The sequence below is a fragment of the Pseudonaja textilis genome, chromosome Z (assembly GCF_049901715.1).
Source record: "Pseudonaja textilis isolate UNSWEBS1 chromosome Z, rPseTex1.2, whole genome shotgun sequence".
Lineage (NCBI taxonomy): Eukaryota > Metazoa > Chordata > Lepidosauria > Squamata > Elapidae > Pseudonaja > Pseudonaja textilis.
Window position 1 is genome coordinate 125,554,960 of NC_142008.1, and position 24,038 is coordinate 125,578,997.

The 24,038-nt window shown below is 52.3% G+C and overlaps 1 protein-coding gene across 1 annotated transcript; it reads right to left on the reverse strand.

The window, feature by feature from the left end:
- Positions 1-1,110: 1,110 nt before the first annotated feature.
- On the reverse strand, positions 1,111-23,401 carry DVL2 (dishevelled segment polarity protein 2). Its single transcript, XM_087916427.1, has 15 exons — positions 23,097-23,401; positions 22,304-22,373; positions 21,915-22,072; positions 19,811-19,920; positions 19,560-19,692; positions 16,812-16,902; positions 15,927-15,996; positions 13,898-14,037; positions 12,724-12,800; positions 12,506-12,573; positions 12,190-12,324; positions 11,749-11,880; positions 9,938-10,114; positions 6,909-7,133; positions 1,111-5,463 (listed from the first exon to the last, which is right to left on the reverse strand). The coding sequence occupies exons 1-15, from the start codon at positions 23,111-23,113 to the stop codon at positions 4,985-4,987; spliced, it is 2,082 nt and encodes a 693-aa protein (XP_087772553.1). The 5' UTR covers positions 23,114-23,401; the 3' UTR covers positions 1,111-4,984.
- Positions 23,402-24,038: the final 637 nt, after the last annotated feature.

Consider the following 24,038-nt stretch of genomic DNA (forward strand, 5'->3'; position numbering starts at 1 on the left):
CCCTCCCCGCCAGAGAGGGGAAGGGGTCTGGCAGAATCCCTTCAACTGGATTCCTGGGGGGGCAGGGCAGGGGGCAGAAAGGCAGCTATTTTTAAACCTTGTTTTCCTCCCGACTCAGATTCCTGGGGGTGGGTGGGGGGTGCGTGCAAACCCTCCCCCTTTCCAGGTAGTCCTTTTGTCCTTGACTCTGCAACCTCTTTCGGAACGTGCTTAGCAAAACCGGGGCCCCGCCCCGCCGCTTCCATTATTTGGATTTTAAAAGTTCGGAAATAAAAACTTTTGAGGACGGGGACAACACAAACTACACAATCTCTCTCGTCTGTTTAATGTTCTGTTAATTGTGTGATTGCTGATTGCACGGTTCCCACCCTCCAACTTGGGTAGTTTCTGATGGGGGGAAATGGACTTCAACTCCCAGAATTCAATTTTGGTTGCTTTGAAGATGAGGGCGGACTTCAACTCCCAGAAATCCCCAGCCAGCTTGGGGAATTCTGGGAGTTGAAGTCCACCCTCATCTTCAAGCAACCAAGATTGAAAAATAATACTGGTTTACACAATCATCACAATCACTTCTACAAGACCTTGTCTTAGGACCTCCATTTATAGGCAGTTCTCAGCTTACGGCCATTCGTTTAGTGTCCAAAGTTACCAACACAGCCCTGAAAAAGTGACTTATGATCCGTGCTTCACACTTACGACTTTTACAACAATCCCTTGTGGGTCCAAAATCCAGATGCTTGAAAACCGACTCACATTTACGACGGTCGCAGCACCCTGAGGGGATTGTGACCTTCTGATGCACAAAAGTCAATGGGGATCAGGATTCGCAACAACTGAGTCACTGACTGAACAATGGCTTCATTTAACACAGTGGCCAGAAAAGTCATAAAACGGGAGCAAAACGTAACCGTCTTGTTTAGCGATGGAAATTTTTTTTTGGGGGGGAGGGGTTTCAACTAAGTTGAGGACCATCTGTATAAAACATTTTTAAAAAAAATTCAAATTTAAAAACAATTTTAACATTTGAAATTAAAAAAATAAAATAAAACATATTTAAAAGTCACAAGATTGGCACATTCGGATGAGCTCAAAAACCAGATTCCCCACACGTATTTTACACAATTTTTATTTTTATTTTTTTTACAAAACACACACAGCTGCACAGCCTTTGGCTTTTAACTTTTTTTTTATTGTTTTAATTGAAGGCTTTTTTTGTACACAAAAGAGCTAAAAAATAAATATGTCCTTATCAAAAAAAAGTGATCTGCTAATGGGTCACACACAAAACACGCCCCATCACGCGTGTGCACAAGACCCCGAGTGATACAGGAGAGCTAAGTAGTCGGGGTCTGACGCGAGGACGGACGTTCCCAGCCTGAGGCTTCCCAGAGCCATCAGACTGCGATACCCCCCTCCCTCCCCCGGAGCAGGGGACGATGGAGTTTGTAGTCCTCCATCTCTGAGGTGGGGTCCCGGATGGGGCGGCCGTCTCAACAGGGATGTCTGTTGCTGGGTTTCTCGATTTTTGGTACCTGAAGATGGGTGGATTTCAACTCCTTTGTAACTTTTCTTACTAGAGAAGTTATTTTTCTTAATAGACGGTGGGAATGCGGTTAAAGACGTAATATATCTTGATTTTGGCAAAATGGAAAAAAAGAATAGCCCGGTTTTTGAATAGAGGCAGGAATGCGGTTAAAGACATAATATATCTTGATTCGGGCAAAGTGGAAAAAAATAGGTCCATTTCTTAATAGACGGTGGGAATGCAGTTAAAGACGTAATATATCTTGATTCAGGCAAAGTGGGGGGGAAAAGCAAACTAAATGAATAACCCAGTTAAATCTGGAATGGATGGCAGGACAATTCAATGGGAGATTGATATACCGGCTGGAGAATTGTGGGAGTTGAAGTCCACCCAGGAGACAAAGTTGAGAAATATTGGGTTAGAGCCCTTGTCTGCTGGAAGATGGGTGGGCTTCAACTCCCACGCCGGCATATCAATCTTCCGTTTAAATTGTCCTGCCATTCAAACCCACATTTAACCGGATTTTTCATTTAGTTCATCGCGGGTTATTTTATCCCACCCCATCCCACTTTGCCGAAATCTGTAGTGGCAAGAAAATTCCTGCAGGTGGTGCTAGTAGCAGCAAACTGCAGTACATTTCCTGCCTGGGCCTCTTCCCCTTATCTGGCTCTGGGCTGGCTAGTAATTATATCACCTTGGACTTATCAACCAGATGTGACCAAGGTTGTCACGAGCAGAGATAGGATTTTTTCTCCTTCTGAGATCATTATTCTTCTCAAGGGGGGGTTAAGAGTTTCACCAAGGCTGCCTCTACTCTCCAGTCCCAGCGCCGCCGGAATGTCTCCTGCCTTTCGTTTTGTGTAAAAAGTCATATAAAAGGCCATAAACGCTGCCCAGGCGGTCACTGAAATGGCCGGTCTTTGAATCCCACAGAAATCAAGATATATTACATCTTTGCATTCCCACCGTCTATTAAGAAAGGGAGTTATTTTCGCTTTGCCGAAATCAAGATACATTACGTCTTTAACTGCATTCCCACCATCTATTCAGAAAACTGAGTTATTTTTTTCACTTTGCCGAAATCGAGATATATTATGTCTACCGCATTCCCACCGTCTATTAAGGAAGTTATCCCCCACCCCCCACCCCCAAAATTGCTAAAGGTATTCTAGCCACCTCTGTTCTACCCAGGGTGAATGCTGGGGAAACCTTTGCTAGCTAGGGAATTCTGGGAGTTGAAGTCCACCCGGTCTTGCAAGCTGGAGAGAAAAGGCCGATCGAAAACATCCCAAGGGCCACGGGGCAAAGTAACACCATTGTAGACAGAATTTGCACCCTGATTTTTTTTTTTTGGAGGGGGGAAGAAAAAGGAATTGAGGCAGATTATTTTGGGGGAGGGAAAAGGAACAGGCACAAAATCAGCCCCACTTCCTACCGTTTGCATTTGAAGAACTGGGGCAGGAAGTGGGGGTATCCAGAGGCCTCTCTGTGACATAGGGGGTGCTGCTTAAAGCCCCCCAATAATCTACCCCCAGTTCACTCATCTATAACTTTTCTGGGGTTCTTCCTTCACCCACAAAGCTCCTTAGGAGAAAAGACAAGGAGGGATATCCACAAAGCAACCTAGAAAATCAGGCCCCCAAGGTGGTACTTGGAGGCGGGGGTGGTGGTAAAAATACAAACGGGGATCAAAATGAAGTTAGGAAAGAAATAAGCCCCCACCCCCACCCAGCTTTTCAAAAAACAGGCCTGGCTGTAGTGTTAAAAAATATAACTGGGGACAAAAGATGCCCCTAATACAAGTTTAAAGGAAGAGGAATTAACTGCCCCCAAAATGTGAATTAAAAACGATCTATTAAAAAAAAAAAACACGTTTTCTTAATAAAAAAACACAAAACAAACACAGAACGACAACAACAACAACAAAAAATGACCCCTTCATTGTTACCGGCTTGGAGACCCTCTGGAGAAGAAGGCCGGGAAAAGTACCGTCGAGACGAGGCAGATGTGGAGGCCGCTGCAGGGCCAAGGCCTGGAACGGGAGCGTACCTTTGCGGTGGCCATTTTGGCTTTTTTGGGGGACACGGCCCCACAGAGAAGCAGGAAGCAACACCCCACACCGCACCCCGCTTCCTGCAAACCACCCAAAGGAAGGGAAGGAAAAAGGAAGCATACAAGTCGCCAAATCTCGGAAACGAGGGTGGGTGGGTGAGATATTCGGATGACAGACGGAGGCGGATTCGGCATCCACTGGTCCCAGGAAGACGGGGTGATATTATTATTATTTTTTTGCAAGGCTGGTCAGAGTACGCTGAGCCTCCCTGGCTCAGCATAGCAAGGCACGAAAACATGAACGGAGCAAGACCTGAGTCGGGCCTCGGTCCTAAAAAAGCAGCAGCCCATGAGCCCCGGAGCAGAAGGCACGAGTGATAGGTAGGAAAGTGAATTCGCGGCCTGGAGGGATCGACTCGTGGCCTGGAGGGATCGGTGAACGGCCTGGAAGGATCAACTCGTGGCCTGGAGGGATCGGTGAATGATCCAGAGGGACTGACTTGTGGCCAAGAAGGAACAACTCATGGCCTGGAGGGATCGACTCGCGGCCTGGAGGGATCGACTCGCGGCCTGGAGGGATCGACTCACGGCCTGGAGGGATCGACTCACGGCCCAGAGGGATCGACTTGTAGCCAGGAGGGAATGACTCATGGCCTGGAGGGATCAACCCACGGACCAGAGGATCGACTCACGGCCCGGAGGGATCGACTCGCGGCCCGGAGGGATCGACTCGCGGCCCGGAGGATCGACTCATGCACCCGGAGGGGATCGACTTGTAGCCAGGAGGGAATGACTCATGGCCTGGAGGGATCAACCCACGGACCAGAGGGATCGACTCGCGGCCCAGAGGGATCGACTAGCGGCCCGGAGGGATCAACTCGCGCCCGGAGGGATCAACTCACAGCCTGGAGGGATTGACTTGTAGCCAGGAGAAAATGACTCATGGCCTGGAGGGATCAACCCACGGTCCAGAGGATTGGTGAGTGGCCCGGAGGATCGACTCGCTGCCCAGAGGGATCGACTCGCGGCCCAGAGGATCGACTCACGGCCCGGAGGGATCGACTTGTAGCCAGGAGAAAATGACTCATGGCCTGGAGAGGATCAACCCACGGTCCAGAGGATTGGTGAGTGGCCCGGAAGGATCGACTCGGGACCCGGAAGGATCGACTCGTCGCCAGGAGGAAGTGACTAATGGCCTGGAGTGGATCGACTTGTAGCCCAGAGGATCGACTCATGGCTGTGAAGAGCTCGCTCAGGGCAAAGGATCAGCTGGTGAATCTGGGATTGAGAAGGTTTGGTCCATCCTTGGGCGAAGGACCCCCCTAAATGAAGAGGCTGGACCTCTCAGCTGGTTTTGGGTGGGAACAGTTGGGAGGGGGTTTGGAAGTGGTGCCCCCTTCCCCCCCGTCACATCACATCCACAAAGAACTCGCTGGGGTTCCCCATGGCCATGTGGAAGGACTGGCGGCTGGCCGTCAGCTCGGGGGGCACCGAGCCCAGGTCGCGCACCGGAGGGGCGCCCGGAGGCTGTACAGTGGGGGGAGGAAGAGGAGGCGGCGGCGGAGGCACCATCATCACCATCATCGGTTTGTAAGCCAAGGGCATCCCCCCGGGGGCCGCATAGGCACTTTGGAGGGAGGGGTGGGAACGCACGCTGACACCCCCCAGGCTGTGCTGGCTGCGCTGTGAGGACGCCTCCCCACCCGGCATCAACGCCGCACACCCGCCACGCTGGCTGCCGCTGCGGATGGAGTATTCTGACTCACTGCCACTACCGGATTTCGACTCCGGCCCGGGCTTCTCCTCCTTGGGCCGCCCGGTCCCCCGGCCGCCCCCGCTGCCACCACCGCCTCCGTCGCTGCGGTTCGAGCCACTGCTGCGGCTGCCTGCAAGGCAAGAAAGCCAAAATGGTGAACGATTTTTGAGTTACGAATTAAAATTTACACCAGAGAATAATCTACAGAATTGGGCGCTAATTAGGCATTGGATAAAACGCTGGACTTACCTGGAATGGGTAACATTGAATTTAAAACAACGGAAAAGAGAATTTTTAAAAAAGAACTTAGATAGCAATATAGAGCGTTATCTAATGGTTAAAGATATTGCCTCTTTTATGTTTTCGTGGAAAATTACTGGCCATATAAATAAATACGTGAAAGAGAAAAAAAAATGAAATAAAAGACTAGTAGCGTAACAAGTCTTAAAAAAAAATTGGGGTTTGCAGCAAAGTATAAATGAACGTAATATTCGGGGACTGTTTGGTGTTGACTGAAGAAAGAAAACCGGAGAAAGAGAAAACAGATAATTTTTTGGCAAGGACCATAAGAGAAAAACTGGACTTTTAATAAAATAAAGAAAAACTCCCAACAGACTAAAGAAACGGAAGAAATAAGCAAAGAATTGAATTCGGAACTGCAGACGGTGAGGGGAATATTAAAAGGAATGAAACTATTGGATGTATTTGTTGGCAAAGAGAGTAAAGTTTATGCCAGGAATCCTCAATTTTAGCCCAACGTTTACTGATCATTAAAAAGACTGCTGTTAAAAGTGACTTTTGCCCTGTTTTATGACCTTTCTCCTCGTGGTCGTTAAGCGGGTAAAAGTCAGCCTCACGGCTTCCCCATCAAGTGTGGTCTCCAAAAGGGGATTCCGTCTCTCTCTCACATACCCCCAGGAACACTGCAACCGTCGTAAGTACAAGTCAGTTGCCAAGCGTCCGAAATTTGAAATCTCTCCTCCCCCCCCAACCATGAAAGGGTTTAATGACTGCAGATCCACTTAAAAGATCTTGCTTAGCGACCTCTGTAGAAAAAGAGTCATAAAATTAGGCGGGTCGCGGAATGACTTCCTTTACAACCCATCCTGACTTTTGGGCGGACTCGCTTATGGTCACAGAGTGAGGACTTCGCTGTAGCCCCCTCCGCCCCATCTTCCGCCAGGCTCACCATTTTAAACATTTTTAAGATTTAACATTTTAAATACAAATACGTTTGAAAAAGGTGATCAAAAATTAGGACCGAGGAAGGAAGCAAGGCCTTCCCAGAATCCCCTCCCCAATTGCAAGCAACAGATAATCAGAGTTGGAAGGGACCTCATAGGTCATCTAGTCCAACCCCCCGCCCGAGCGGGAGACCCTACGGCATTTCTGACAAAATGGCAGTTCAATCTCTTCTTGAAGGTCTCAAGTGATGAGGGCCCCACAAGCAGGCAAGGACCTGGTCCTGAGCTGACCCCCGCCTCCCCAACTTCCCAGCCTCCCTCGCCCCCCGTCATTCCAGAGCCCATTTTCCCCAGCCGGCCGAGTTCCCACTCCCACAGTTGCCCCACCTACCTTCGCTCTGCTGGCTGCCGGCGCTTCCCACCCCATAGCTGTACGAGGAGAGCTCGTGGTAGGGCGGAGGCTGGGGGCTGTACGGGTGGGGGGCCGGGTACTGGTAGGGAAAGGTTGGCATCAGCGGCCAAGGGGTGGCCCCTGGAAGAGGCAGAGGCGCGAGCGTGTCCTGGTCCGAGGCCCCGCTGGATCCGTCGTTGTCGTTCAGCGAGAGGTTGGCCATATCTAGAGAACGAGGAGGGTATCCTGGGTCAGCTGTCAATCACAGGGCTTTCCCTCATTCAGGACGTGACCCCCCCTCCCTCCACGATTTCAGCCGGTCCTCCCGAGCGACCGCAAAGCCCTTGCAGGAAGTCCTCGACCTTACAACCGCGACAGAGCCCCAAGTTTAGGTTGCTAAGCGAGGCATTTCTTAACTGAGGCTTCACAACCCTGCTTACAGCGGTTGTTCAGCTAGTAACAACGGTTGTTAAGTGTGACACAGGGCCCCAAGTCTCTTTTTTTTTCCAGTGCCGTTAACTTTGAACAGTCGCTAAACGAGCGGTTGTGAGTTGAAGCAGCCACGAGGCGAAACCGCAACCGTGCTTCCAAATTTCCTTCGATTTACAACGGAATTCGAAGCGAGGTTTGGTCCCGAGGTCACGTTTTTAATCCCCGCCGTGACAGCGAAGGGTCGCTAAAACGAGGACTAATAAAAGGGAGACCCGAAGAAGGAACGGCAGGAGAAATGAAGAGGTAGGAAAACTCAGGAGGGGAGTGGAAAGACACCGGAGCAATCCAGGCCCAGGTGGGCAGGACGTACCTGGCTTCCCAAGAATTAAACGTAAAGCAATTAAAATATTAAAAAGGGAAAAACCCAACTGAGCATTTTTTTAAAAAATGCAGAATTTTCTTTATGGGGTGTGAAATCAGCCTCCACTCAGACTGTCAAGACGATCCCAAATAAACCAAGACCATCTTAAGTTGGGCTCGGATCCTAGGTGGAGCCAGGCGCCTCAGTGGTCGCCATTTCGCCATTATTCCGAAATGCATCACTCATTCAAACACTCCCCAGGTTGGAGCCTCTTCTTTTTATCTCTTTGTCTGTTCATTTATTCATTCATTCATTTATCTCTGTCTTGTTTTCAAGGCCGGTCACAACCAAGGCTTTTTACAAAGTTCCTGGATGTGAGATAGGGGCCCCACCTGAGAGCAGAGAAAACGGGGCACGGGGAGGAAGGAGGGGGGACAGCCCAGCCCTTCCATAAATGTCTGATGACCCAGGGTGGGATACAGAACAAACGCAGTCGCAGAAAACAGAGGAAGCCCCTTTTATTCCTTCCCTTTGCTTCCAAGCTCTGAATATCCTTGACGTAAGACAAAAAACTCCCCCACAAACAGTTACAAGAAGAAGGAAAAAAAGCAACACAAACCAGGCAAGATAAGGGCCGGAGGACGTCCACAGATAACACACACTGGGAAGGACGCCAAACTCAGAGAGGAACCATAAACTAGAGATATTTCCACGCTTTGTTTCCAGCGCTCGCCCATACGCAGGTCCAGCCTCTTATTCACTTGTCACAGCTGCAGCCCATGAAGGGGATCAAGGCCCTCTCCTCCCCCATAGACCACATCTCTCCCTTATCCTCTCCTCCCTGCGTGCCCTAGGATGCAGAGGGGATGGACTCGGGTCCTCTTCTGACTGCCACAACCTCTGGAGCGACACCTCCACTCCCTGTCAGCTGTTCCTCCTCTCCCTCAGTCCCCACCAGGGGCATTGCAAAATGTTTAATACGGGAAAAACCAGCCGTATTGATTTGCTTCGTGATAAACGAATAAATAAATTGGGAGACAAGGGACTCACTGGCAGAAAAATCAACGAGCAGCGACAGGGATTGATTTTATACGGATGTCAGTGGGTCCTACGGAATGAACCCCTTGTCCTGGAACTGAGGAGAAAGTTCCTAACCGTGAGGACAATGAACCAGTGGAACAGCTTGCCACTAGAAATCATGGGTGGTCCATCACTGGAGGCTCCTAAATACAACTGCCATCACTCCACGCATACAAGAAAACGTGATTGGTTTCTCCCTTAATTACTCGTGTAACAACCGCTTTCTGTAGCGTTCATGCTGTAATTGTACTTTTGTTGTGGATAACAGCAGCAGAAGCTAAAATGAATTTTGTTGTATATATGTCCAATGACAATAAAGGTGGTGGTTGTTATTATTATTATTAATCGCAGTCAGCCTGGGCTTGGCATTTTTGTCTAGCTATCAAGTCCTTCCCAAGGACCTGGTTTTACAGAGATTGCCGCAGGATGGAAGCTGTTCCAAGCTGCCTTCCGCAATTGACGGATGGCAAATTTGTCAATGCCACCGATGGTGTTCAAGTGATGCTCTAGTGGTTTTGGGACTGCGCCCAAGGCGCCTATGGCTATTGGTACCACCCTTGCTTGCCTTTGCCCTAGCTTCTAATAACTTCTATTAAGGAAGCTATTATTCTTATTATCTTAAGAAGAGATTGGAAAGTCACTTGTCTGAGACAGTATAGATTCTCCTGCTTGAGCAAGGGGCTGGACTAGAAGACCTCAAAGGTTCCTTTCAGTTCTATTGTTCTACTATTCTTTCTGTTCTATTCTATTCATTCTATTCCTATTCCGTCAATTCTATTCCTATTCTATTCTAATTCTAATTCCATTTCTACTTCCATTTTCGTTCCATTCTCATTCCCGTTCCCTTCCCTTCTATATTCTATTCTATTCTTTTTTTCTATCTTCCATTCCATTCCTGTGGTACACAAAATAATGTCGTAAAACAGGGACCTCCAAACTCGGCAACTTTTAAGACCGGTGGACTTCAACTCCCAGAATTCCCCAGCCAGCTTCCCCTTCTTCCCCCATTTTACTGAAGTCAAGATATATTACATCTCCTTCATCCCCGCCTTCTATTAAGGAAGTTAGCTCAACGGAGAGAGAGAAAAATTAAGCCGTACAGTCACATTTGTTCTTTGTCCTCTCCAGACGAGACGAGACGAGACAAGACACTTACAGTTCTCGCAGCTGCTGAAGTCGCCGAAGATGTAGTAGCACTGCTCGGAGAAGGTGATCTTGTTCACAGTGTGGCGGATGAAGCCAGCCTTCAGGAGGTTACTGGCGTACTTGCGGGCTTCGCGGCGGTCCTGGAAGCCTTCCACGTGGTGGTAGAGCCAGTCCACGACGTCCGAGCCTGGTGGGAAAATGAGAAGACATTCGGGTGATGGAGGGGTTAAGGAGGGAGGGAGAGGAAGAGGCGGCTATAACGCCATAGCCTTGGTGACGGAATCCATATCCATCTGGAATGAGAGGTTGAAGCCTAGCGAGAAACGGGGCGGGATCGGTAACCGTCCCCTGGGATTTCCCATGGGGATCCCTCATCTGCCCCCCCCCCCCGTTGTCCAAGGAACGACCAAGCTGATCACCTTGGGACAAGGTTCCATGCGGGAAACCCAACCGAGCCTTGTGGGGGGGGTGGTTTGCAACTTTGTTTTCTTTTTGTGTTGTACAGGTCACCTTCAAGAAGTGAGGGTAGCCGAATGTCAACCCGTAAGATATTTCTATGTTGTTTTAGAGCGGCTAATAGAAAGGGAGAGGGGAGCAGTATGGCAGCTTGGAAATCGATACCTGTCCCTCAGGAGTTCCGCGAGGGGAATTCCTCACCTGCCCCTGTTTTCCAAGGAACATCCAGGCCGATTGCCTTGGAACAAGGTTCCATGCAGGAAACCCAACCAAGCCTGGCGGTGGTTCGCAACCTTAAGTCCTTTGTTTTCTTTTTGTGTTGTACAGATGACCTTCAAGAAGTGAGGGGAGCCGAATGTCAACTCGTAAAATATTTCTATGATCTTTTCAGAGTGGCCAATGGAAAGCGGGGAGAGCAGTGAGGCAGCTTGGAAATCGGCACCCCTCGTCGGCCCCCATTGTCCACCAGAAGTCCTTCTCTCCTTCCAGGTGTACAATCCCCTTCCTGGAGGTGGGGCGCATCACACTCAGCCTGGATATAGAGGTAGTCCTCGAATTACAGATTAACCGATAATCAGAGTTGGAAGGGACCTTATAGGTCCAACCCCCTTCTGCCCAAGAAGGAGACCCTACACCATTTCTGACAGAGGGCAGTCTCAGTCTCTTCTTGAAAGCCTCCAGGGATGAAGCTCACACAACTTCTGAGGGCAACTTCTGTTCCATCGGTTGATGGTTCTCCCTGTCAGAAAATTCCTCCTTATTTCCAGGTTGAATCTCTACTGGATCAGTTTCCATCCATTAATCCTTGTCTGGCCTTCAGGTGCTTTGGAGAATAGCTTGACCCCCTCCTCCTCCTCTCTGGGGAAGCCCCTCAAATATTGGAAGGCTGCTCTCCTGTCTCCCCTGGTCCTTCTCTTTACTAGACCAGCCAGGCCCAGTTCCTGCAACCGTTCATCGTATGTTTTAGCCTCCAGTCCCCTCATCATCCTGGTTGCTCTTCTCTGCACTCTTTCTAGAGTCTCAACATGTTTTTTATAATGTGGTGACCAAACCTGGAGGCAGTTCTCTAGGTGTGGCCTTACTAAGGCTTTATAGAGTGGAATTTTGCAATCGCTCCACTCTAGGGAGTAGGAGGGAAAAAAGAACAAGAGGGATGGCTGGATGGGGAATTCTGGGAGTTGAAGTCCACCAGGCTTAAAGTTGCCAAGGTTGGCGCCTCCTGATTTAATACCTGTGGACTTCCACTCCCAGAATCCCCCAGCCAGTGAGATTTACACCAAGCTACGGCCACAGAACCGGTAGTAAAAATATTTGAATCCCACCACCGATTCAGCCCCCATTACCACGGGTTCACACCCCCGATACCTAGGAAAGCATCCGGGATAGTGATCTTCAGCCACATGCGGTCGCGGACTTCCAAGCCGGACTCGGGGGACGCCATGGCCTTGGTGACGGAAGCCATGTCCGTGTGGATCGAGAGGTTGAAGTTGTCAAAGCCTAAGCGGGAAAACGGGACGGGATCAGTCACCGTCCCCCGGGAGTTCCACATGGGGATCCCTCGTCTGCCCCCCACATTTTCCAAGGAATGTCCAAGCCTTGGGACAAGGTTCCATGCAGGAAACCCAACCAAGTCTTGGGGGGGTGGGGTTTCGCAACCCTAAGTCCTTTGTTTTCTTTTTGTGTTGTACAGGTCACCTTCAAGAAGTGAGGGAAGCCGAATGTCAACCCGTAAGATATTTCTATGGCCTTTTGAGAGTGGCCAATAGAAAGGGAGAAGGGAGTGGGGGTGAGGCGTATCGGACTCACGTTCGGTCTCCGTGACGGACGTCCCCGAGGTGATGGTGCTCATGGAGCTGCTGCCCAGGTAGGGGGCAAAGGCCCCCGTCAGAGCGGCCGAGTGGGACACCCAAGCGGCCGGATCGATGGGTTGGATGGGCTCATCTGGACGGGAACAATACGTTGAGACCCCCACCTTGCCTCATCCCGTTCCCCCTCCCTCCTTCCCTGGGGATTCCCTCCGCTCCCCCAATTTCTTAGCAGTGAGGGCAACCCAACAGATTGCCCCCCCACCCCACCCCCAAATCCCCCCTTTGCGGCCAAGGACGGGGCGCGGATGACTTACTTCTGGGCAGGGTGAAATACCCTTGTGGGGAGGGGTCCCAGCACTTGGCTACCGTCAGCACGATGGGGCTGCAAAGAAAGGAAGGAAAGAAGGAAGGAAGGAAGGAAGGAAGGAAGGAAGGAAGGAAGGAAGGAGAGGGAGGGATCGTTTTGGGGGAACGGCGGCGGCCCTCCTCCCACCTGCGGGGGTGGGGGTGGGGCGGCTTTGGCAGAACTTACCCCGGCTTGTGGACGATCTCTCGCAGTACTCTCACGGCATCGTCATTGCTCATGTTCTCAAAGTTGATGTCGTTCACCTGGGATTGAGAAGGGAGGGGCGAAATGCTTTGAGCCACCTGGAGTTCTCGCTCACCTGCCTCTAAGACACGGAGAAGCTCCCTCTCTCTCTCTCTCTCTCTCTCTAATTCCTGCCCTGGCAAGAATCCGAGAAGAGGGCGAAGGCAGTTACATAGGTGGTCTCTAAGCTGGGTTGGTTTCCTTGCAGACATCTCACGACCCAACTAGGGAACATCGTCAGGGGAGGAGGAGGAAAAAAAGGACTGTGGGGTCCTTGGTGCTCTCTGAGCTTGGCAGCTTTCTTGCAGACATTTCATGACCCAACTAGGGAACATTATCAGTATTAGAAGCAAGAGGAGGTCGCAGGGTGAAGGAGAAGTATGGGGGTGCTTGGCGCTTCTTGAGCCTGCTAGCTTTCTTGCAGGTGTTTCATGACCAGCGAGAGAACATCATGAGTGCTAGAAGGGAGTGGGGGGTGAGGAGGAGGAGGAAGAGGAAGAAGAGGGAAAGGAAGAGGAAGAAGAAATGGAGGAGGAAGAGAAGGAAAGAAAGGGAGGAGGAAGAGGAGGAAATGGAAGAAGACGAGGAGGAAATGGAGGAGGAAGAGGAGGAAAAAGAGGAAACGGAGGAAGAGGAGAAAGACTGTGGGATCTTTAGTGCTCTCTGAGCTGGGTGGTTTTCTTGCAGGCGTCTCATGACCCAACTAGGAAACATCATCAGTGCTGGAAGGGAGGAGGCTTTGCAGGGAGGAGGAGGAGGAGGAGGAGGAGGAGGAAGGCAATAGGGTCCTTGGTGCTCTCTGAGCTGGGAGGTTTTTCTTACAGACGTTTCATGACCCAAGTAAGGAACAACACCAGGGCTAGAAGGAGGGGTAAGGAGGAGGAGGAGGACTGTGGGCTCCTTGGTGCTCTCTGAGCTGGGTGGTTTTTCTTGCGGGCGTTTCATTCCCAAACTAAGCAACCTCATCAGCGCGTTGGGTTTGGGCCACGAAACGCCTGCAAGGGAACCGCCCGGCTCCGAGAGCAACGGAGGAGCCCAGGCTTCACCCCGGAGCCAGACGCTACCCTCTCCGCCGCACGCTGTGCTGGGCTAAGGGGAAACGGGGCGCCCGCCTCACCTGGAGCAACATGTCCCCGGGTTCGATCCGGCCGTCGGCTGCCACGGCCCCCCCTTTCATGATGGAGCCGATGTAGATGCCCCCGTCGCCCCGCTCGTTGCTCTGCCCCACAATGGAGATGCCCAGGAAGTTGTATTTTTCTACCAAGACAAGACCGGAAGGAAAGGAGGACATTAAGGGAACTTGGGGCGGGGGGGAAGGGGGGGTCCTTGGGGCTCTCTGGCCTTTGGTTCTTTCTCCCAGGGGTTTCCTTAACCAAACCTTTCCCACTCATCGTGGCGATCGGTGTCCCCTAGTTTGGATAAGGAAACATCTGCAGAAAAACCACCCGGCTCAAAGAGCACCGAGGACCTCCCTCCGTATCCCTCTATTTCTATCTCCATCCATCAATCTCTCTCCATCCATTTATCATCCACTCTCTCTCTCTAAAATAGAAGTATCTATCTCCATCCGTCCGTCTACCTCTCATCTATCCATCCATCCCTCTCTATGTATCTGTCTATATCCATCTCTACATCCATCCATCTCTTTACATCCATCCATCATCTATCAACTCTAAGATAGAAATATCTATCTCCATCCATCCACCTATCTCTACCTCTCTCCATGCATCTACCTATCCCTTATCTCTATATCTCCATCTCTACATCCATCATCTATCTATCCACCCATCTCTCTACACATCTATGTATCTATCTATATCCACCTCTCTACATCCATCCATCATCTACATATCTCTACCGATATATCTATCTCCATCCATCCTCTATCTATCCATCTCTCCATCTCTCCAACTATCTATCTATATCTAACTATAAACATCTATCTATCTAATCAACCTTATCTCTCTCTATCTAATCAACCTTATCTATCATCTATCTCTCTCTCTCTATCATCTATCTATCTATGCATCTCTCCACCATCCATCTACCTATCTACCTATCTCTCTCTCCATCCATCCATCTCTCTCTCTCCATCCATCCCTCCCTCCCTATCCATCCATCCCTCCCTCTCTATCCATCCATCCATCCATCTATCATCTCAACCCCAAACTGCAAATAAGATTCTTTTATTGATAACGGAGCTTTAAATTCCTTCAGTGTGATAAGCCACCTAGAGTCGTCAGCAATGGGTAAGCTATATAAAATTGCTCAATAAATACAAATAAATCATAAACAATAGGGTTCAGCTACAGGTCTCAGTGGGGTCACATTTGCGAGGGGTGATGTTTGTCAGCCTGGGCAGGCTCCAACTCTGGGGCCAACCCTTGAGAGATGCAAACACCTCCTCTTCTGAAGGCTCTAGTCCTGTTCAATCTCCCCCACCCCCCGCCACCGAAACGAGCGGGCAGAGTGGATAGGAGCGGTTTGCCCTCTTTCCCAAAAGGGATTTCTTTTTAAAAACAATCTTGGTGGGTTTCCCAAGGAAGTCAAGAGGCAAACGAGACGCTTTATATCTCAGCCATGTTCAAAACCGCTCTCCTCCTGCCCGCTCGGGGAGTGGAGTGGGAGGTAGAAGGGGGACCACGGAGGGGGGCCGCCCAACCTCGATGATGACCCCTTCACCCTTTGGGGTCTTTGTTGTGGACTGCTGGCCGCCTGGAGGGGGCTGATTAGGAAGAGGAGGAACAGCTGGATCCAGGGCCTGACGTGCAGAAGGCAGAGGAGAGGAGAGCAGTGGAAATCTATGGGCCGGACCTCAGGACGGGAGAGCCACCGCTGCTGTCAGGAAAGCCCCCACCCCAGCTCTGGGGATCAAAGGCAGGGGGGCGGAGGTGAGTAGGTGTGGCAGACAGCTATTCACCTCCCTGCCGGACACACCGGTCAGCCTGCGGTGAGAGAGGGAAACATTTGGCCGAGGCTGCCGGCGCTCCTAATTAACGGAAACTTTTGAGTTCACGTCAAGAGGGTTTGTCGTGTTTTGGGAGCCGGGTCAGATAAGATTTTTTTTTTTTTTACAACTTTTGCAATGTCAGGACCAGTTTCCACCCCTCTCTCTCTTCTTTTTGGCCCGTGCAGGGGGTGTTTACCCATGTTCAGGGTGACGGTGATGATGTTCAGCGACATAGTGGAGTCGGTGACGCTGCTGAAGGACGATGTCTGGAAGACAGGAGAAGAGAGGGATAGAGGCAAGACAAGACCACCTGCACCCACTCCCCACAAAAAAGCTATCCCGTGTCCCTGAAAATACGACCTACCCTGAAAGTCCAAGCTTGATTTTTTACGTGTTTGCCTAATATAATCCCTACCCTGCCCCCCAAAAGCCCTAATTAAGATTCCCACCCGCTCGAATGGATACCCAGACAGGATGTTTATGTAGAACTAAGAAATGTAGCCTGTTTCCCCGAAAATACAACCTGCCCTGAAAGTAAGCCCTAGCTTGAGCTTTTTTTACACACGCGCCCAATATAAGCCCTACCCCCCAAATAAGCCCTAATGAAGATTCCCACCCACTCCAGAGTGGATGGGTAAAAATTAAATTGGGGTGAGGAATGCAGGGGTGGAGCTGCACTACTACTTACCTTTGGACAGGTGTAGCCAGGCCTCGCACCCCCGACACCTGCCTTGCGGGCCCATTTTTCCTGGAGCTGGCAAGGCTTTCCTGAAGGCCTCTGGAGCTGATATCAAAGCTCCAGATCGATCCAGAGTTATCGGCTGCAGAGGCCTTCTGCAAAGCCTTGCCGGCCGCAGAAGAAGGACTTCCGAAGGAGGCCGGTGACAACGCGCGCAAGTGAGTTTAGTCCGTGGAGGACATCCCCTGAAAATAAGACCTGGTGCCCTTTTTTGATGGCAAACAAAATATAAGACAGGGTCTTATTTAAGGGGGAACTTGGTACCATCCTGGACCTTTGGCTGCCCGTTGAGAAGAGACCCTCTGGATCTCAGATGCTGAGACTGGGCTCTTGGCCCCCTACCCGTTCGAGACGTGGTGGGCGCTGCTTCCTCCTCCGACGGTGGCGCTTGAGAAGGCGGGAGGCGCTGCTCTGCTCCGTGGAACTGCTAAACCTGCCAAGTGAAAATGGGCGAGGGGCTCACAGGAGCGAAGGGCACGAGGGAGGTCCCCGTCTGGGAAAGGGCACCGCCCAGCGATGCCTTTTTGCAACCGCCACCCTACACCACTGCAAGTGGGCCTTGGCTTACGATGGCAACGGAGCCCTACATTTCTGCTGCCGACGAGACCACTGAAGTCAGTTTTGTCCCCGTTTGAACGGCCTTTCTGGCCACGCCAGCGAGTCACATGGTCGTTGAGGGAATCTAACTTCCCCAGGAATTTGTCACGCGAGCCCCGGGACGCGGCGACCGTCATAAATACAAGTCGGTTGCCGAACGGGACAAATTTGGATTACGTGAATAACTGCAACAGTCGTAAGTCCTAAAGTCCTTTTTTCAAACTGACATTAAATGAATGGTTCAAAATTAAGGACGACCTGTGAAAAGCCGTAAGTAAAATACTATCAAGATCCAAATAACTCAGCCTTAACTAAAAGTTGGGGAGGACGTAGGATGAGCAGAGTGGTAGTTGAATGTGTCATTAATCTATCAACCTGTCACGGACTTGGGGGTGGGGGGGAACGTGATAGCAGTCTTCCAATATTTGAGGGCTGCCCCAAAGAAGAGGAAGCGGTCAAGCTATTCTCCAAACCACAGAAGGCAGAACAAGGAGCAACTAAGGAGAACTAAGGAAAAACTACCTAACAGTGGGGACAGTTAACCAGTGGAACTACTTGCCACCAGAAGTTGTGGGTGCTCCAACAGTGGAGGCTTTAAAGAAGAGACTTGTCTAGGATGGTATAAGGGAGGGGTAGGCAACCCGTGGCTCTAGAGCTGGATGTGGCTCTTTCCTCCCTTTCGCTGCAGCTCCCTGTTGCCGGCCGGCTCCGGAATTGATAGGGCTTTTGGTTAGGAGAGGTAGAGGAAAAAGGACACCGCGCTAGGAGGAGACTCTATGGTTGGGGGGGAACTGCCATAGAGTCTGGTCAGCTCCACAATTGAAGGGGGGCAGCTTCTGTTTAGGGCCTTTGTGACTCTTTGAATGTTTAAGGTTGCCGGCCCTTGGTGTAGGGACTCCTGCTTTCAGCAGGACGTTGGACTAGATCAGGGGTCGCCAACTGGTGGGCTGTGACAAAATTTTGGTGGTTTGCAGAGAAGTCTTCCCCAACCCTCACCCCCCAAAAAGCAATTAATGCAGGCTGCACAGGAACACAAGGCTTGCATTGTTTGTGTCGTGAACAACACGAGTGAGGGGAGGGGGGGGAACTTGCCCCACGCGCCCCAAGCGCCCGGCTTCTTTCTTCTTCTGCTTCTGGCTGCACGCAAGGAAAGCACCAGAAGTCTTTCTTTCTCTCCCCCAAACTCTGCCAGAAACGAGTCTGTGGGACCCTGCAAGGCCTCCTGCTCCAAGTCTCACCAAGACTCATTTCTGGCGGAGTTTGGGGGAGAGAAAGAAAGAATTCTGCGGCTTCTGCTGCTTTCCTTGCACGAAGCCAAAAGTCTCTCCTCTCTCTCTCTCTCTGAGAACGGAGCTGAGACGGTATCCTGCCATCCCAAATAAAGAATGATTGATCGGTAGGAAAACGGGGTGGGGAATTTTCCCAGGGTCTCTGGTCCATGGGATTTAAAATGATGAGTTTGGTGGTCCCTGAGGTCCAAAAGGTTGGCAACCCCTGGGCTAGATGACCTCCAAGGTCCCTTCCAACTCTGATGTCCTACGTTTTAAGCATTTCCCACCACCCTCCATGTGAAATCTGAAGGCTCTCGTGGAAGGTCAGCAGGGTACAGCCCACCTCACATGGGGAGGGGCGGGGGGAAGATGTTCCAATGGGCAGGAGCAACAGCAGAGAACGTCCTTCTCCTCGAGCCCACCGGCCGGAATACCCCGCCCGATGGGGCACGTGGCATGGCTCCTGTGCCTGTTGTGGTTTGCCAGCGGCCAACGCAGACGGCAGCGGAATCGGACCGTGGGGAAGAACAGGGATCAGTCCGGAAGTCTGGAGAGGACGCGGACGAGGGTCCTGCGTCCGATACAGAGATGGGGCCAGGACCGTGTGGGAGTGGGGGGCTGCCTTCGGAGTCTGGCAGCAGCAAGGCAGAGGACCCAGGGGAGCCTGTTCCCAGGGCGCGTGTGCAAAGAGTTGTCAGAAGGCGAGAGCGGCTGAAACAAAAGAGGCGACTCGGGAGTAAGGCTGGGAGGTGATTGCCCCACCCATAAGGGATAAAAGTCAGGCCAAGGTGACGAAACCTTTGCAGGAAGCAAGTACTTTGATCTGTTCGGATTCATTTTTGAAGCTTGGTTGTTGTTTTTTTCCCCTAGTTCATTGGACAGTTCTATTATTGGCAGCACTTCACAGGAAAGAAAGGTGGGTGCTTATCTCGAGAGACTATTTGAGATTCATTCCCGGCTGGGAATGAATGCATTTCCCAGCGTTGCAATAAACTAGGACTTGTTTTTAAAAGAAGTGTGTGCATAATTATGGACTAGGAAGCTTGGGTCAGAACAGTGCCGACATGGGCTCCAATCCCAGTGGGAAGACAACAGAGACAACGTGGGGATGAAGCTTCCTGGATTCCCATGCATTCCTCCACTCCAGAGCCTAGAGGTTTTGGCAGGAAATCAGGAATTTGCAAACGTTTCCAGCCGTTCCTGCCTGCTTTCCGGTGCTCACCGGCTCATGGCATCGTCGTCATCCGAGTCACAGAGGCTGGTGGTCTCCAGCTCGCTGGTGAGCAGCATGGAGGAGCTCTCGTAGCCAGCCAGGTGGCGCTCCAGCCGGGATTGCCCATTGATCCGGTGCCCACCTGAGGCGGAAAGGGGAGGAGGGTGTCAGAGCGATCCATCCTGCCGGGACTGGGCCTCCCCGCCTGCCCTCCCCGGCTAAGGAAAGGGCCTGGAAGCTTTCGGAGACAGGCCGTTTACCTCCGTGCTCCATGCTCTCCCGGCGCCGTGGCCGCTCTCTCCGCAGGGACACGACGGACTCCGTCTCGGTTTCACGGTCCAAGTTTTCGCAGCTGCCCGAGAGGTTTGGGCTGTGGAGGAAACCCGTTGGGTATAGGGGTGAGGGGCTGGCGTGGAAACTGGGAGATGGTCAGTTCTAGTCTCACCTTAGGCATGAAACTCAGCTGGGGGACTTTGGGCCAATCACCAGAAGTTCTAGCTCCCCCGAAAAACAGCTGGTGTATTTTTTTTTTTTTTGGGGGGGGAATAAAAGGAGCAGCATTAAATACACTGCTCAAAAAAATAAAGGGAACACTTAAACAACACAATGTAACTCCGAGTCAATCACACTTCTGTGAAATCAAACTGTCCACTTAGGTAGCAACACTGATTGACAATCAATTTCAGAAGCTGTTGTGCAAATGGAATAGACAACAGGTGGAAAGCAGAGGCAGGTAGCAAGACATCCCCAATAAAGGAGCGGTTCTGCACTTCTCAGTTCCTATGCTTTCTGGCTGATGGTTTGGTCACTTCTGAATGCTGGCGGTGCTTTCACTCTAGTGGTAGCATGGGACGGAGTCTACAACCCACACAAGTGGCTCAGGTAGTGCAGCTCATCCAGGGTGGCACATCAATGCGAGCTGTGGCAAAAAGGTTTGCTGTGTCTGTCAGCGTAGTGTCCAGAGCATGGAGGCGCTACCAGGGGACAGGCTAGTACATCAGGAGACGTGGAGGAGGCCGTAGGGGGGCAACAACCCAGCATCCGGACCGCCACCTCCGCCTTTGTGCAAGGAGGGGCAGGAGGAGCACTGCCAGAGCCCTGCAAAATGACCTCCAGCGGGCCAGAAATGTGCATGTGGCTGCTCAAACAGTCAGAAACAGACTCCATGATGGTGGTACGAGGGCCCGACGTCCACAGGTGGGGGTTGTGCTTACAGCCCAACACCGTGCAGGACGTTTGGCATTTGCCAGAGAACAGCAAGACTGGCAAATTCGCCACTGGCGCCCTGTGCTCTTCACAGATGAAAGCAGGTTCACGCTGAGCACATGTGACAGACGCGTGACAGGGCCTGGAGACGCCGTGGAGACCGTTCTGCTGCCTGCAACATCCTCCAGCATGACCGGTTTGGCAGTGGGTCAGTAATGGTGTGGGGTGGCATTTCTTTAGGGGGCCGCACAGCCCTCCATGTGCTCGCCAGAGAGTAGCCTGACTGCCATTAGGTACCGAGATGAGATCCTCAGACCCCTCGTGAGACCATATGCTGGTGCGCTTGGCCCTGGGTTCCTTCTAATGCAAGACAGTGCTAGACCTCATGTGGCTGGAGTGTGTCAGCAATTCCTGCAAGGCGAAAGCATTGATGCTCTGGACTGGCCGCCCGGTTCCCCAGACCTGAATCAATTGAGCACATCTGGGACTTCATGTTTGGCTCCATCCACCAGCGCCACGTTGCACCACAGACTGTCCAGGAGTTGGGGGATGCTTTAGTCCAGGTGTGGGAGGAGATCCCTCAGGAGACCATCCGCCACCTCATCAGGAGCACACCCAGGCGTTGTAGGGAGGTCATACAGGCACGTGGAGGCCACACATACTACTGAGCCTCATTTTGACTTGCTTTAAGGACATTACATCAAAGTTGGATCAGCCTGTAGTGTTTTTTTCCACTTTAATTTTGAGTGTACCTCCACATCCAGACCTCCATGGGTTGCTACATTTGATTTCCATTGATACTTTTTCTGTGATTTTGTTGTCTGCACATTCAACTATGTAATGAACAAAGTATTTAATAAGAATGTTTCATTCATTCAGATCTAGGATGTCTTATTTTTGCGTTCCCTTTATTTTTTTTAAGCAGCGTATGATTGCCGTACCTTGAGTTCCTTATAAAGTGATACGTGGAGGATAGAAATCTAACAATAATAAATAAAAGCAACAAAAACTGAAGTATTATTGAAAAAAGTTAGCTCAAGTTTTCCTCCTGTTAGGCGCCCCCCACCCCGCTCCGTTCTAGGCTGGATTAGTCCCGTTTTTTAACCCCACCATGGAAACACACACAAACACACAAGCACAGCAGCCATTCCTACTCACTGGAAGGAAGGAGGGCGGGAGTCGCCGATGCCGCTGGTCCTTTCTACGGGCAATGGAGGAAGAGGAGGTGGTGCGGGAGCAGGCTCCGGACGGACCTCGCCGGGAGCGGGAGGAGGGGGCGGTGGCGGCTCAGGTGGGGGGACCTCCGAAGACACCAGCTGGGTGGGGGAAAGGGGAGGGGAGAGAGAGAGAGAGAGAGAGAGAGAGAGAGAGAGAGGTGGGGGGGTGAAGGTTTCCTCTGGCCCGTCCCCTCCTTCCCTCCTGCTGGATCAGGCTGGGGAGCCATTTAAGTCTGCTCAGAATAGATAAGACTTTGAGGGGCCCAGAAGGCTCACGCCATGAATACCCCCGAGACCCTCATCCCGGCGGGAGGCCAAGGTCTGGCGTACCCAGGAGCAGACTCTTCCGTTGAAGCAGGGCAGGAGGGCGCTGTCCTCGGTGATCTCTTCCTTCACCACCCTGCCAAGAAAGAAAGGATTTGGGTGGGGGGGATGGAAAAGGATGCTGCTGGGACCCCTCGAGGTCCAGGAGACGGGCTTCGTGGGCGGCTCTCACCAGCCTGATGTTCTGGGGAGGGGGGGGTTTCTCCACAGCCCCCCCAAGCTTCCCATGACCCCCGTTTCTAGAGAGGCATAAAAGAAGATCTCACCCTCCCTCTGACCCATGAGGGTTCCTTCGAGGTCAGAAGACGGGCCCAGAGCAGGCGGCTCTTAACCCTGCTGTGGTCTCCTTGGGGAGGGTAGATGCCTTTCCTCCCTCCCCGTCACCTCTCAGCAGCCCCACGACCCCCCCAGAACCCCCCCTTTCTCAGGAAAGGGGGCTCTGGTTCTCATGTCCCCCCACTTCTCTCCTTGAGGGGCGGAAGGTCACGCCCCCATACTCAGAGATGTGCCCTCCCCCCACAGCGGGGAGGAAGCAGAACCTCCTCCTTCCCACGAGGCAGGATCCCTCGAGGTCTGGTGAGACAGGCCCATGGGGTGGGGAGGGTTCTCGAGTCTCTTGCCCTCCCCCACGCTTTTGGCAGGGAGGATGTACAACCCCCACAGCTCTTAGGGGCGGCCACGAAACCCCAACTCGAGAGAAAAGAGGCAGAAACGAGGGTCTCCTTCTCACGAGGGCCCCCCTCGAGGTCCAAAGACGGGCCAGAGGGGAGGGGCGGAAGCAGGGAGGAGCAGGGCCTACCCGAAGTCCTGGTCCATGCTCTTGAAGAAGTACTTGGCGCCAGGCCGGGCTAGGGTCGCCTTGACGTGGCCGAGGGTGAGGCGCTCGGCCGGCACGGCGATCTTGACCAGATGTAGGGCGTCTCCTCCTCGTCCAGGTGGTAGATCACCTTCGTCTCGCCCGCTGGGGGGCCACCCGCCGTCGCCATGGCGACCCCGGAGGTCGGGGGGGGAGGCCCGCGGGGAGGTGGGGGAGCCTCTCGGGTCGCGCGGCGGCGGCGGCGGCGGCGGCGGCGGCGGAGAAACGGCGGCAGCCCGCCTCCCTCCCTCCTCCCTCCCGTGCGTCACGACGTCACCCGGCAGCCACGCCCTCCTCCTCCTCCCCCACCCGCAGCAGCGCACGAGAACGCTTTCGCTCCCTCCCGGCGCGCATGCGTCACCGCGCGCGACTCCGCCCAACGGAGCGGCGGGCCGCCGCCCTCTCTTCGGAGCGCATGCGTTGTATTCGCCGCCGAGAGGAGCGCTTTGTAGTGCGTGTGCGTCACGTTCGGAACCCCGCCTCCCGGGAATCCTGCCGCCCTCGCTCTTTCCCCACCCTCTCTAGTGCGCATGCTTCATAGGCGTGCCGCTTTCGCCTTTCCCTCCTTTGCAGCGCGCATGCGTCTGAGCAACACTCCGCCCCAGAGAGTCGTCCTACTGCCCTCACTCTGCGTCAATTACACGACTCCGCCCTCCTCTCCGTCTCGCCCTCCTGCGCATATGCGCTCAGGCAACACTCCGCCCCGGAGTGTCGCCCTACAGCAACCTCTCAGTGCGCATGCGTCAGATACTCGCTTCCTGCTTAAGGCACCCGTTTGCCCTACCTCCGGCGCACATGAAATACACCGGCTATTTCTTTACTGCGCATGCGTCACACGCGCCACTCTATTGCCCCTTTCCAGAATCCCCTCACCGCCCTCACGCA

Excerpts from the sequence above, each read along its gene's own strand:
- DVL2 (XM_087916427.1), bottom strand. Across the intron at positions 12,801-13,897 it reads CCGGGGACATGTTGCTCCAG|GTGAACGACATCAACTTTGA; the intron begins GTGAGGCGGGCG and ends TCTCAATCCCAG. Across the intron at positions 12,574-12,723 it reads GAGATCGTCCACAAGCCGGG|CCCCATCGTGCTGACGGTAG; the intron begins GTAAGTTCTGCC and ends CTTTCTTTGCAG.